General features: G+C 37.8%; 3 protein-coding genes across 3 annotated transcripts; 2 read left to right on the top strand and 1 right to left on the bottom strand.

Annotated features, from left to right (window-relative positions):
• On the top strand, nt 1-3,735 carry MELLADRAFT_116036 (uncharacterized protein; the record flags this gene model as incomplete). Its single annotated transcript, XM_007408531.1, has 9 exons — nt 1-93; nt 166-232; nt 307-815; nt 902-1,807; nt 1,891-2,461; nt 2,555-2,698; nt 2,788-2,893; nt 2,985-3,235; nt 3,319-3,735. 8 exons carry the CDS (start codon nt 172-174, stop codon nt 3,540-3,542), a joined length of 2,772 nt encoding a protein of 923 aa, XP_007408593.1.
• Nucleotides 3,736-6,613: 2,878 nt separating this feature from the next.
• Nucleotides 6,614-8,352, bottom strand: MELLADRAFT_105064 (uncharacterized protein; the record flags this gene model as incomplete). The annotated part of the gene is made up of 5 exons (XM_007408271.1): nt 6,614-6,655; nt 6,743-6,757; nt 7,910-8,017; nt 8,098-8,173; nt 8,276-8,352. The coding sequence occupies 5 exons, from the start codon at nt 8,350-8,352 to the stop codon at nt 6,614-6,616; spliced, it is 318 nt and encodes a 105-aa protein (XP_007408333.1).
• Nucleotides 8,353-11,986: 3,634 nt separating this feature from the next.
• Nucleotides 11,987-14,343, top strand: MELLADRAFT_84888 (uncharacterized protein; the record flags this gene model as incomplete). The annotated part of the gene is made up of 8 exons (XM_007408532.1): nt 11,987-12,064; nt 12,143-12,312; nt 12,385-12,509; nt 12,572-12,703; nt 12,764-13,102; nt 13,162-13,290; nt 13,337-13,659; nt 13,759-14,343. 8 exons carry the CDS (start codon nt 11,987-11,989, stop codon nt 14,341-14,343), a joined length of 1,881 nt encoding a protein of 626 aa, XP_007408594.1.
• Between the last annotated feature and the right edge of the window lie 273 nt (nt 14,344-14,616).

Below are 14,616 nucleotides of genomic sequence, written 5' to 3'. Positions count from 1 at the left end.
GATTTTGATGATTTTTTATTTTTTTATTTTTTGGTTTAGGAATCGAATCGATCGATCATCAAGTTTGATTATTCACCAAAAAGAATTTCGAAAGTGAGTGTTTAATGTTTTAACTTTTTTTTTGAAATGATGAATCTCACGAATCCGATTGATGGTATGTAGTAGAAAAAGATGATGATGATGAGTAATGATAGTGTTGAAGGAAAGATTAATGAAAACTTAAAGAAAGAAGGTAAGTGGAGTGAATTGAATTGATTTGACTGGATGAGCAAGATGATTTGAAATATTGAAGATTGCTATTCGTAGCAGCATTATCATCATCAGAAAGAAAATTTAAAATCGAAATTCAAACTTCAAATTCCAATCAGTCAACACTACTACTCAACAAGAAATATCAACTATCAAACAACCAATCACCTTCTTCAACTTCAAAATATTCAAAACCAACTTCAACTTCCACTTCAGATACAAACTCAAGTTCAGGTTCAAGTATCACTTCACCCATTCAAATTAGAAAATTACAATCTCATTCAACTCTAACTCAATCTCCTACTTCTTCTCCTTCTTCTTCCCTAACTTTACCGCTACCTTCACCTTCTTCTCCTCATTCTCCTGGTTTCTTTTCAAAATCAACTTCTAGAGCTAAACGTTTATCTTCCTTAGTGCTTTCTTCTACTACTTCAACTTCAAATAGATCTCAATCTATTTCTATTTCAAATCCTACTATCATCAATACTACTAATACTAATCTGATGCATTTATCTGATTTAAATCAACTTCATCAACCACCACCTCCACCACCAATACCAGTACCAGTTCAGTATCAATCTCAATCTGATTCTGATTCTAATTTATTCAACTCAACCTAACCTTTTTCAATTCTTTTTTCGGTTTGTTTTAGCCTATCAATACTTCATCACCACTCGATCCATCAAGACCTTCAATCAGTAATGCAACCATCATCCCTTCATCATCTCAATCATTCTCATCAGCTTCAAGTTTACCACCAAACCATTCATCGAACCCGAACCAACCAGGATTGGTTCCTATCGATTTTGACGAAGGAGTTTTAAGAACCTTGTGTAATTTAGAATGTGGATTACCATTGATCTTAGACCGCTTAAAACAAGCGATCGGATCAGCAAGAGAGGTGTCAAGTTTTTTAAAGAAAAAATCACAATTAGAAGAAGAGTATGGACAAAAGTTAAGTAGGTTATCTAGATCGACCTTGGAGATTTATAATCATTCGGGTGGAGAAGTCAAATCAGGTAGTTTTTCCAATCAGTTTCGAAACTTTTTGTTTGTACATGAAAAGATTGGATTAGAACGAATCGAACATTCAATAAAGGTAGCAAACGTATCGGATGAATTATTAAATGTATCAAAAGAAGTCGAAAGGGTTCGAAAATCGAATAAAGATATCGGATTTAGGTTAGAGAAATCTGTGACGGAAGCTGAGGCGGCAGCTGAGAAGGCTAAGTTGAAGTTTGAGTTAACGGCTGAAGAGTTGGAAAAGATGTTGATTGCGAAGAATGGAGGTGGGAATGAGATGATGGGATCTCATCATCCTTCAGGTCATTCGGGAAGTGGTTCAGGTGGTGGGGGTAGTGGAGGTGGTCAATTGATGACCAAAGCGATTTCTAAACTAACAACGAAATCGGTCAAATCAGCTGGTCAGTTGGCTAAGATGGAAGAAGAAGCGAGGGCGAAAATGTCAAATGTCTCGGATCTTTATAGAGCTCAAATCTTGGCGACTCAACAAGTTCGTCAAGAGTATTTTAATTTACAATTACCTAGGATCTTAAGAGTAAGTGATTTGAAAGCTTTTGAAGAAGAAAAAAATCGTCTATTTGTGTTTTGAATTGTTTTGTGGGTTTTTTTTTTGGTTAGACACTTAAAGAACATTCAGATGAAATCGATTTAGGAATCCAATATTATTTAACCAACTATGTTACTCAAACCGAATCCATAGTTTTAAATGAAGCATTATCGATTTCAAGTTTACCAACTGCATCAGATCAAGAACCAGCCCATCAATCCTTATCATTCCAAATCAAATCGATCGATAACCGATCCGATTTCAAAGACTACATGGCCAACTATGCAGCTCATTTTAACCAAACCCATCTAAGCTCGATTCCGAACCTACCTAACCTTTCACACCATCCGAATCCGAATCTAAACCATCTACAACCGATCAGTTCGACAGTTCCGATGATCGGTTCACCTAAAAGTTCCATGGAAATTGATCAACAACATCAGAAATCTTTTGGAGTAGATCTTGCACTTCAATTATCTAAACAAACTCAACAGAATGGATCTAATGGGAATAGTGTGCCTAGGATCTTGGAAAGGTGTGTGAAGGCTATTGAAAGAGCTGGTGGATTGGAATTAGTAGGGGTTTATAGACTTTCGGGTACGACTTCTAAGATTGCTAAATTGAAATCGAAACTTGATTCAGGTGGGTTCTTTTTTTCCCCTTATTCTCATTCTTTTTTTTTGACTGATTTGGGGTTTCTTGATGGGGTTGGGTTTGGTTTGGTGGGATTTTTAGATGTTGAAGGTGTGGATTTGAATTTAAAGCTTGAAAATGTTTCGGAATTGAATGATTTAACTGGAGTATTGAAACTTTGGTTAAGAGAATTACCTGAACCTTTATTGACTTGGAATCTTTATCCTGGGTTTATTGAAGCTGGTCGTAAGTTAGATTTTCTCAAAAAAAAAAGAAATGAGTTTGGAAGAAAGGAATGTGGTTTTGATGAATCGGTCTTTTTGTTTTTTTTGTAGGCATTGAGAATGATAGGTTAAGACATATTAGGTTACATGAAAGAGTCAATGAATTACCTGATCCTAATTATGCTACATTGAAATACTTAATGGGACATTTAGATAAGTTGAGTTAGAGTTCAATTTAGATTTCCATTTTCAATCATGACATTCAAACTAACCTTTCGGATGATGTTTTTGTTTTTTTTGTTTGATAGAGTAAGAAGAAACGAATCGATCAATTCGATGAGTTCATCAAATCTAGCTGTCATCTTTGGTCCCACACTTTTAAGTCCACCTAAATCAAGATCTTCAATTCCGAATCATTCGAATCAATTCCCTCAAGACTCATTACCAAATGATTTGATTGGAGTTAATGGGAATGGGAATCCGAATAATAGTAATGCTTTATTAGAAATGAGCGCTCAGTGTAGAGCGATTGAAACGATTTTAGTTCATTATAGAGAAAGTGAGTGGGATTTTGATTTCTATATTTTTGGAGGTTTGAGGAGTTTTTTTTTTTTTGATAGATGTGTTTGTCTTTTTTTTTAGTTTTTGTTGAAGAAGAAGACGAGGATCAAGAAGAAGAAGAAGAAGTGGAAGAAGAAGAGGTAGTGGAAGATGGATCAGGTGTTGGGAAGATGAAGATGAATGGGGGAAGTTTGGATCAGTCACATGATTTGACGAATTATCAGTTAAAGGAAAAACGTTCTGATCTACCTAATCATCATCATCATCATCATCAACAACAACATTCTCATCAGATCTCGTTATGAGGTTTTCTTTTCTTTTGTATGATCAGGTATAAAGAAGTTTCTTGATTATGATCATTTATTTATTTACTATAGGTTCTTTTGTTCTTTTTATAATAAATGTTTTTTGTTTTTTTTGTTATTTGGATCTTTTTGGATCTTTTTAAATTTGCAACTTGTTTTTCTTTTCAATCAATGGACAAAGTTTTTTTTTGGTTTTAATACAAAGTTTAAATGACCAAAAATTTTTATAAGATTTTTTTTTTCAAAAACGTTTTTTTTTTCAAATTGTTTTCTTCTCTTTTTTTTGTAAGATTTGAAGAAAGACAAAGAAACGATTTTTTTTGTATTTATTTATTTTTTTGTGTGTAAAACTTAAAGAATCAGAGAAGAAACTTTGGATGTCTTTTTTGCAAAAATTGCATATGTTGATTTTGATTATAGTGATTAATGAGTTTTTAAGAGTGTGAAGTTTTAGGTTTTAAACATATAACCTACATACTATTCTTGAATCAAAAAAAAGCTTTGACTCATTTGGTATTCATTAGAAAATCTAAGGATTGAAAACTAGATGAAGAGTTTAAGGTTGGATGTCATAGCTGATGAAGATCAACAAGACTGTCTTGGGGTTTTGATATACATTTTTTGAGGTAGGAAGATAAGCCTTAGAAGAATGTATGGCCCTCAAAGAAAATAGAAAGAATTCATGAAAAATGTGTTCAACTACATATCAAGAGTTTGGAAATTGAAAACTTATTTATCTCTTGATCTTCAACCTCACTCTGGAAGAAAAAAAACTACTATCTATAAGCCAAATTCAAATTAACTCTTTATGTATAAGACTGAACTTGAGAAAGAAAATCCTCTTGACCCTAAGCAATTGGATAACTTAGAACTCTGCAAAGGAATAATTAGTTTGAGATTGTGTATTACTATCTGTACTATTAGTTTTTTCAAGTTGCTTGAAATTGAATCTGTTTCCTTAGGATTTTTAAACTTGTAAAAGTTCAGTGCAGAATGAACAAAAACAAATTGGAATGTATGTATGATAATTGGGGTAAAAGAAGAATCTATGTGAGATGGATTGAAGTGTATATAATCAGTTTAAGAAATTAAGATTTGTAGGTATATATTGTACTTTGAGTTTTGCATGACATTAATCTAAACAAATTTCTTTTTTAAAGAATTCATTCAAGAGTTTATTTAATTTACAAATAACACTTTTAGAAATCAGATTTCTTTTTTTAATGGTCTACTCTGATTAGAAAACAGTTCTTTCCAATCAGACCACAAGATAAAGTTACCTTCATTTTAATTTAACTTATTTTACACGTCAATGCTGGTGTTTCTCTAAGCTTGATGGATTGGGTTGAGTAGACGAGAATTGTGTTTCGAGTGAAAGAGATTTGTCTTGGGTCATCTCTGGTAGACTGACTGCCTGTTGATGACATCGGGTACCCTGCTGTAGAACCATGACACTCTCTAACTTTGATCTCTACCTAGCTTAACACGAGCCTCACCAACCGCAGAGACGCCCCCTGGATGAACTATGACCTTCCTCATCACAGGCTCCAGAGGAGGCCCCCGTTAATTGCACAGGGTTCAAACAGTCTCGTATTCCAGGCCTCCTAAAATTTTCATGCACTTGATCGTGTTCGAGCGCTGCTACTATTCTATTCAAGACCTGGTACTTGTGACATTTGTTGATGATGGCTTCACAATTCGTTCCATTGACCATCATACTTCTTTACTTCTTATGACGTCGAGCAAAGGAAATCCAAAACACTGAAATACTTACATAACTTAAGCGAAGATCGATACTTTAAAGATATTTTCTATACGAGGTCACAAACTCAGTTCCTGGATATTACGACATTCGGACACGTCTAGGCGGTATATGGTATCGTGATACGACTCTACAAAAGACAAAGGGAACGCAGCATCGTGTTCCAGGATTTGATGACCTGAAGTAGTCGGAGATCAGCTTCTCAGTCCTGCGATTATAAAAGGGCACTTGATTTACTGACCACTCGTTCGCTATTCAATTATCTTATTGATTTGTGTTTCTAACGTGCAGAATCGGTTCGGTATGTTTCCCTGTGATTTCAATCAGCCAACCGGCTACATGATCCATTCAAAGATATCTTCAAAACTTATTTAGCTTATATCTGGTCATTATCTTTACTCTCTTGATTGGTTTAGACAGATCTCAACCTACACATAATCTTTTGAAATTTCAATTTGTTTAGGTTCAAAGTGAGTCTTGATAGATTTAATGCATTGATCTTTCTTCACGATTCTACATAACTAAAACTTGATCAATCCAAACAGATCTTTTATCATGAATCTCAAAACTCTCTCAGCCATGTTCATGATTCATGTATCATTCAATCAAGTCTTTGGCCAATCGACCTTGAGCTCGATGATAAAGAATTTCAAGAGTAATACACCCAGTAAAAGTGCTCTAACCACCCATGGTCGTACTAGTACTGTTGGTGGCACTATACATACTTCAGGAAACGACTGGTGGTGTAGCACGTGTAACCGTGAATTCTGTGGCGGGAGTGGGATGTGTGGTGGATGCAAGAGGCCTGCAAATGCAGTGCCCTCCTCCGACTGATAGTGTGATAGAGCTGTCAACAGTCACCCGGACCCGGCGCTGCCCAACAACATTTTGAGAGCGGGCTGTCCGCACCCTGTCACACCAAAACCTAGTCACAAACATCCTGCGAGCATGTTGGCAGCGCTGTTTTGTGTTTTTGCTCAATGAACAAAAAAATCAATCTTTCCAGCATTAGCTCAGTATAGCACTTTTTGATGTCCAAGTAGGCTTATTATAGCCTCTAGATCAATTTTGATACAAATACAATGGTATTATAGGTTGAACTCATGTCATTTTTGCCACATTTTGGACCTATAAAGCATTCAAAGTGTGCCCTGGTTGGCCATGAGTGATTTTTGGAGCCCCTTGGGTCTACACAGGGCCAGAGTTGGCTCCGTGACCGGCCCTATAGTGTAATGAGGGGTTTCAAGTTTGATTAATTATCATGCGTTTCTGAAGAGTTTTGCAAAAGGCTCTAAATATTGTTGCAAACTCATCCTATTTTAGTTTGTAGTGCTGCTTTAAGTGTTCCAATCTATAGTTTTTACATTACATACTAGAGAATTGAGGGCAAACCATTGCCTTTTTGTCAGTAAATTGCTACATGCAAAACATAACAAACCTCTGTAGGGAACAACTATTGCCATTGTTCTCATATAAGTCATGTGTCACTGATTGACTTGGGTTTTGTCTCTGCCTCTCTTATACATTGTATTGGGAATTACAGCATACAAATTGGGCTAATTTGCACACCATATTGTGATTCTCTCATTCATTGGAATCAAATTGTGATGCATCATGTGTAAACCTCTGCTGGTTGAAGTGGGTTAGTTACAAACTGGTCCCTTGAGTGACACACATCAAGGATAAGAGGCCCCTGGGCAGCACTGAGATAGCATACCATCAAGCTGTCAAACCAGCCTAGCCAGACAATTTATGGGGTCTCTTTTGAGTACCGGTAGGCTGGGACCATGTCTTGTGTTCCAAGAGATTGCCCTGGTCCAGGGCTATTGATTACATATACTCCTGGTTATGTACCATGTGATATTCAAGATATCCATATGTAGAAACCTGTACCAACATAGTATCAATCACAGCAGCACAGTTGCCTTAAAGGCAGACATCCAAGGAGTCCTCAGATAGCGGCCCCCCAAGGGATGACTTAAATTGAAACAAATTCCTTCCCTTTCCATGCTGTTGGATTGGTCTCTTGGATGAATCTTTGCTTGAAGACAAAATCTGAGGGATCCTTGGGATCTGGCTTTCAAGCCAAATATTCTGGCTTTTAATACCCCTTGAGTCTGGGGGGGTAGTTACAAGATGCACATCTCCACAGCCACCTGTAAGACTTGTGGTCATTACACAGACACACACATATATAGACATGTACTTAATTATTAAGCCTTAGACTTAAGTGGTTGATATACTCTTATTTCTATCCTTCAGAACCAGGTAAAGTCATTTTCACATTTTCTATCTTTCATTATTGGTGTATAGTTGTATTTTTTCCCAAGAGATATCAGGACTGATCATAGAGCCTCCATCCTTTTGAACAAGGTTGGGTTCTTGTTAGTATTCAAATGAGAACTCAGATATCTTGGGTTCTAGAAAACCCTTTTGCTGTGTTTCACAGTGTCCTTCTCAAAGTATCAAGTGAAGGTTCATAAGAACCTTACACCGCCAGACATGCTGTGGTCTCAGATGTGTGTTATATGATAGCCTGTATCTTTGCACCGCGTCTTTGTATATCACAGGTTGAGATTGTACTACACGTTTTTAAAAAGCAAACCTCGGCGGAAGCGACAGTGTTAATAGAACTTGATCCAGTAGTACCAGTACTGGCAGTGGTTTGACTGGCAGCTGGGCGTAAACTAGCTATATTAGAAGTACCAGCAGCCTATAGGTGGAATCGCGCAGGGAGTCGAGTGATCACAGTGGTCGGAGTCGCGCTTTAGCGAAAAAATGAAAAAAACTTACTTGAATACCTCCTAAACCAACCATCATAAGGGTGACCGTACCAATGAATTCTCCAAAGCTTGCCACAAGGTCAATTCTTTCGTGATGATGATGTCAAGCGGAGATGAGAAGATGGTCAACAAGGCTGAAAACCCTATGCACAAACGAAGTTGGATTTTGAGATGCTCCGTTTGCTGACTGGATGTCAGCGAGTAAATCCCGAGGTCTCCATGTGAGGAGGGAAAGGTTCATCTTGGTCTTGCGGGCCCCAGACATGTTGAAAGATGTGTATAACAAAAAAGTGGTGTTAAGGATGAGAAAAGTCAATATCTGTTGACTTGTGACGGGCAAAAGGTAAACGAAAGCGGGGTATCACGATCTCAAACTGTTGAGAGTCAAAGTATTTATTGAAGGAGATGAGCGAGCTGATAGCCTACTCACAAGTTCAGATCGACGAGTCTGACTGAACTGAGTGTTGAGACGGTGGGCTTGTTGAGGTCAGTTATATTATTATTAGTGGTCTTGTTGAACCAGCGACAGATGATTTGGCCCGACAAACATTCACCGCTCACAGTCATTAAGCTCATAGTAAGGAACACCCAAAGCCTCCTCAGTCCATATGAAGATCGACTCTGACATCTTTCACAAGGCTGGAAATAGTGCATCAAGCATTCCAAGTGGACTCAACTCATCAAACTCGCCAATTGACCAAGAAATCAAATCACCTTGTAGCAATGGTTTAAGCACTGCCCCTCATGAGTAATTCTTCTCATCTTTCTTTCTCGATCCACCTCAAACTTTTCAGAATTGAGAACTCCAGCAACGTGAGACATTTTCAAGAACACTTTTTTTCATCGTTGCCAAGAAAAAAAGTACACGAGAAGCACAATTGAATTTGGCCTAACCAACTTTCAGCAGCCACAGCTCATTGACGAGAGCCAGAAAGCTCCCAGTTAAAGGCTGGAAGGAGTCGATTTGTCTTGGGTAAAAAAAGACTCGACGCAATCCATCTCCTGGTAAGCTGTACCAAACAACGAAATCACTTGGAAATGGTTAAGCACTGCCCCTCATGACCGTCATTTCAGATTTTTATTTTCTTCCTTCCTTCTCGATGGCATCACAGTGGGTGCATGTGTCTAACGAAATCTTGACAAACTTGATCCAATCTGTACAACTCAACTCGGAGTAGTCTCCCGTGATGGTGCAAGACCGTGCGCAAAACTCAACAGCCTCATATGTACAGTCAATTGCAGAAAGCTTGCCAGATTGGTCAAGTCCTCTGGCTTCGACCTGATCCGTGCGCTCGCTTACAGAAAGTTTAGTTCCAACTTTTTTTAATTTTTTTGTAACTTTATTCCATCACCGATATCTCCATGATGGAAGTATCGGCCAACAGCTCACCTACAGTGGAACTGGTGGACCCTCACCCTCCTCGATTCTCCTCCCACTTCCCTCCCTTTCATTAGTCGATTTCGGATTTTTCTCATTTCCCAATTTCCCAATACCTCGACATATTTCCTAATGCTTCAAAATCAAACCAATGGTTTCATTAATTGCACGTAAATCATCTTATCATGCCTTCTATCACATCTATGTAATGTGGATTCTGAACCTTTTTTCTTTTTCTTTTTTTCGGCTTTGATTTTGATTTTTTCTTTTTTTTGACCTTATAGATCAAAAGCTACCCCGACTCCCTGTTCAAATAGACACCATCACAAGCAATGACAATGCTGACTTTCAAGATGATCTGAATGATTTAGGGAGGTCTTGTACAGATGATATGAATGATTTAGGGAGGTCTCGTACTCAAGCTATCTCTTGTACCAGACAAGTGTTTACTTTTTTTACAAAATATGTCCTTATGATATTTCCGTTTGTGATCTCACGACTCATAGTTCCTGGTGATGATATCATGACTTGTAGTGATTGATGCTTATGCTAGTATTTCTTCTCACGGTTTATACTTCTGGTTGTGACAACTCGTATTCTGTTCTTGTTATCATCAATGCAAGTTCAATATGTTTTGAACTTATGAGCCTACAAACTAAGAAAAATATCACTCATCAACAAGCAGAACATCAATTGGATTATTGTTTTCTTTATATCGACAAAAATATTCAACTAAACTCATAATCCTTTTTCAATCAAGTGTCAATAAAAAAAATGAACATTTCTTTCTTTCATCAAAAAAATAACTAAAATCTCAAAAGTTGTTCGAACAAATATCAATGAAACATTGTCGATTGGAAAAATAAAAAAATCAGCTAAAATCTCACAAGTTATTCAAGCAGATCCCAATGATTTTATTATCATTTGTTTGTAAATTTTTTGTGTCTAGCAATTAAAACAAACTTTCAAAAGTCTCAAAACTTGTTCGAACAAATCTCAATTTTTTTTTTGATGTTTTGTATAACAAATCAAACAAACATTTGCCACTTCTCCATTTCTGTACTGCTGATTATTAGGAGTCAGACAATCAGCCAATCAAAAGTATCAAAGAAGTTCAATATTAAAGAAACATTGGTTATAGAAGAAATTTTAAGATCAATCCGATATACATAATGAACATTTTCCTCGATTGGACAATAAACAAAATCATTTTAAAAAACAACTTATAAAGCTCCATCACTTAATTGAATTCTTTCACGTAATGATGATCAGTATAGCCACTTGAAAATAAGAGGTTGCATCAGGGACTGTGGCATTGGAGTTGGTGAAGCAAAAGTGGGCATGCGAGAGTGTCAGTTTGAAAAAGGGGTTGGGGTAGTCTTTGATCTATATAGCCAAAAAGAGAAAAAGAAATCAAAATCAACATAAAATATATGTGATAGAAGCCTGATAAGATGACTTACGTGCGATGGATGAAATGATATCTGAGGCATCGAGAAAGATAACGAGGAATCGCAAGTTCGTGAAATCAAAGAAATTGGAGAACGACTCAAGAAAGAGGGAGGGAAGTGGCAGGAGAATCGAGAATGGCAAGGGTCCTCCGGTTCCATCGTAGGTTAACTGTTGGATGATATTTCCACCACGGAGAGATTCGTGATGGAAGAAAGTTGAGAAAAAAATAAAAAAAAGTTGAATCTAAACCTTTTATAGCCGAGCGCACGGATCAGGTGCGAGGCAGAGGGTTGACCAATCTGGCAACCTTTCTGCAATCGACTGTAGTAAGTTGAGTAAGTACTTCCAAACATTCACGCTGAAGTATGTATCTTGCTGAGCGCGGTGAAGTTGCTGTGCATCGAAAGAAGTCAAATTCCATCAAGGTGAGATATCTGAATAGAGGGACTTTGTTAAGTTAAGAATTCGGTCGAAGCTTCGACCAATGACAGCTCAAAAGCAAACCTCCTCACTATTGAAGAGTTGCATATGCCCAGATCACAAACATGCCACCTCAAATCAAACATCCATCATCGGAGGCCAATATGGATTCTGAAAGCTGTGATGAAGACTCATTTTCGTCTATTGCCCGCACCACAGCTCTTGAAGATACTTTCACCACCATAGAGTTACACCCTTGGAAGAGTAAAGACGCGCGGAATATTCATCTCCCAAATTCCATGGAAGCAGACGTCGGCCACAACTCAAGAAGCTTTTCACTGTTAAACACAGATGACGATGACAAATCGGAATCAGATGCAAGGTAACTTGAATTATTGCACTCATTCCAAAAGCCTTTTACCAATTTGATGAATCACACATCAGATCCTCGAGACTGAAATCATACTGACATATTTTCTTTCCTCCTTTTACACAGCCCAGACCCCAATCCAAGATATATCTACTCAAAACTTCTCTCGCCGTACGCATGGTCGATTGTATTGGGAGAATTATGTGTTATGATCTTTGTTTTTGGTTTCATTATTGTCACAAGTCTGTGTCAAATTCCATTACCACCAAGCGTAGCCCAATGGGCAAAGGATTCTCCAAAGATGATGGCTTTTTGCGTCACGGCGATTTCAACATCTCTTTCGGTATTATGCTCATTGTAAGTTGATATATGTTTTTGTGAAGATATCAAATTTGAAGACAGTAACATGGCAGCCTCTGTAGTGGGTTTTCCAAGGCAGTACTTTTGTATACGACCGCTACTTTGACTTGGAGTCCTACTTCACTCTTTGAACTTTCAGCCGTCATTGATGTTTCAAGAGCATCATTTGTTTTTCGGAAATCTCATTTAAGGATCTCGATTATGACCGTAGCTAGTACTATTGTACTAAAATTGATGACATCCAGGTGATTAGGAATACTTGTCAACCAACTCATACCACAGGGCTGATGAATTATTCTCTTTTCTCACCATGATAGCTTTGTCACTCTTCTGACACCAACACCCATGATGCTAAGCCATCATGTGTCAGGCCAACAAATTGATTTAAGTACAGCAGAGTTTGGAAAAATGTTACACGATGAGATAGGCTGGGATGATGAAGGTAAGTTTTTCTTATTGAATGTTTTTGATATCTCATTTTGATTCCACTTTTGCGGAGCTCAGAAGGCCCCAATCCTAAGGTCAGGACACTATCTGGATATATAACTGTATCTAGTGGTATGTCAGCGGCTTTCACTCACATCGGATATCCCCGTGATTTCACGCTCAACCGAGCGACGTATTCGATCCCTACTGGTGAGCATCTTTTCAATATGGTTTTTTAACAAGTTTGAACAATTTTATGCGATTTAACAGGGGGAATTCTGGCCGCTGGACCAATGCGCTCAGTAAATCACGATCTACGTAAGGATGGACACTTGGTCGGAGATGACACTGCAGTTGAAATGAAAAAACTTTATTGTGTCGATGGAATAGCAGATGACACTGTCTTTAGCACTTCAATCAACTATACAACTTATCAAATGGGATTACGCGGAGGGGTCTCATGTAAAGCTATAGGTTCATCTGGTTTAGCAAGTTCTTGTGCTAGCATTCAACTAAATCTGTTCAAACATTGGAAGTCACCTTTGCCTCGTAATCAAAGTTTCTCTGATTGGGTTTGGAGCGGAGCTTGCCCGAATGGAACACAAATTGGTGAGCGGCCGCCCTCTAGTGGAATTTCCAGCACCCCACTGAATGTCTCTTTATGTCAGATGTGCCTACGACTACCTCCCGGTACATCCCGGGACTGAGAAACAAGACAACAGAGATTATGGGCCAAGCTTTTGCTCATGTTTGCTTCGATCAAGATTTGACCGGTGCTAAATCAACTGGAAATCATGGTGCGCAGCATTTAATTCAAACCAACTTGTTCTGCGGACCCTGAAGTATGTTCTTCAGTTCTCATTTTGGCTGGAAACGGATCATATTACGGTTTCTTGAGGCCGACTGTGTGTGAAATCCAACCGACGATTGGCACTTATCAAGTTTTGTACAATTACTCAAGTGTTACGATTAACCAAACTAGTTTCAATGCAACCCATAAGATGTCAGAAAATACTCAGGTTCTTTCAAAGTACCTTGCCATGTTGACAAAGGCAATAGTTTCTAGCTCTCAAACTATGTGGGCAAATACCTTTGCCGATGATATCTCTTCAGTGTCTGACAATGCTCCTGAGGGGCCTGAGGAAGACAAATTGGACACGATTCTGGTATGTTTCTTGTCAAAAAAATAATGCTTGATGTTGATAAGATCTGTTTGATGGGGTTCTTCTTCGGGACTGCTGGTTTCTTTCCCTCACCTCAATCAGGATGATTACTTCAACGGTGTGATAGAATTTGCGACAACAGTGAGTCATATTCCATCCAAGATGGCCTGGCGGGACGTGTTCTTAAAGGCTCTCAAGTCCAAGAACAACATATTGATTGTCAATGTACCTCAAAAGTTTTTTCGAGCCCACTTTTCTACAGACAATCGTGCACCAGATCGAAACCACTTACCAAACAACATCTCACGCGAATTTAATGGTACTTGGATAATCTCAACAATGGGATGGGATGCAAAAAGCCGTATCTTCGGACCTACCTTTCTTTCAATGGTTCCTATCATTCTGGTTCCATTTTTTTTGATCTGTGCTGTCTTAGTTGGATCTTATAAAAGGTTAATCTCATTACCTCTTCATTTGAATGAACCTATTCAATTTGATCCAAATGATATGACACAGATCATTCGCGTTGCTTGTGCTGGTAATCTTTCTGAAAAGTTTTCTCAAATGTCTGTCAATCAAGTGGGAAAAAGTTGTACAGAGAAAGATTATGATAAAGTTTGTGTTCAGTTAAACTATGATGATGATGCTCATGGTAAATTGATATGGATGGAACCTCAAAGAGTTTGACCTCTTGAGAAATTTGATTTGTATAGTAGAATCATATTCATAACCATACGAATTTAGGATACTCTCATAAAACTTATTTCTCTTCTCTTCCTTTCTTGTCTCCAATCTTTTTCAATCAACTTTGTATAATTATTTTATGTCTGTGGCCAAACATTTGACGCCAACAAATTGACAATTGCAATTCTCAATATTCACTATGCAAGACATGCCCAAGCTTTTACTATTCACTTCTACCCGACATGTATCAAAGTCATAGCGGAGACCAACTAATTA

This window comes from Melampsora larici-populina (assembly GCF_000204055.1).
Source record: "Melampsora larici-populina 98AG31 unplaced genomic scaffold MELLAscaffold_12, whole genome shotgun sequence".
NCBI lineage: Eukaryota > Fungi > Basidiomycota > Pucciniomycetes > Pucciniales > Melampsoraceae > Melampsora > Melampsora laricis-populina.
The sequence above is the reverse complement of the archived record's forward strand: the minus strand, read 5'-3'. Positions and strand labels throughout refer to the sequence as shown.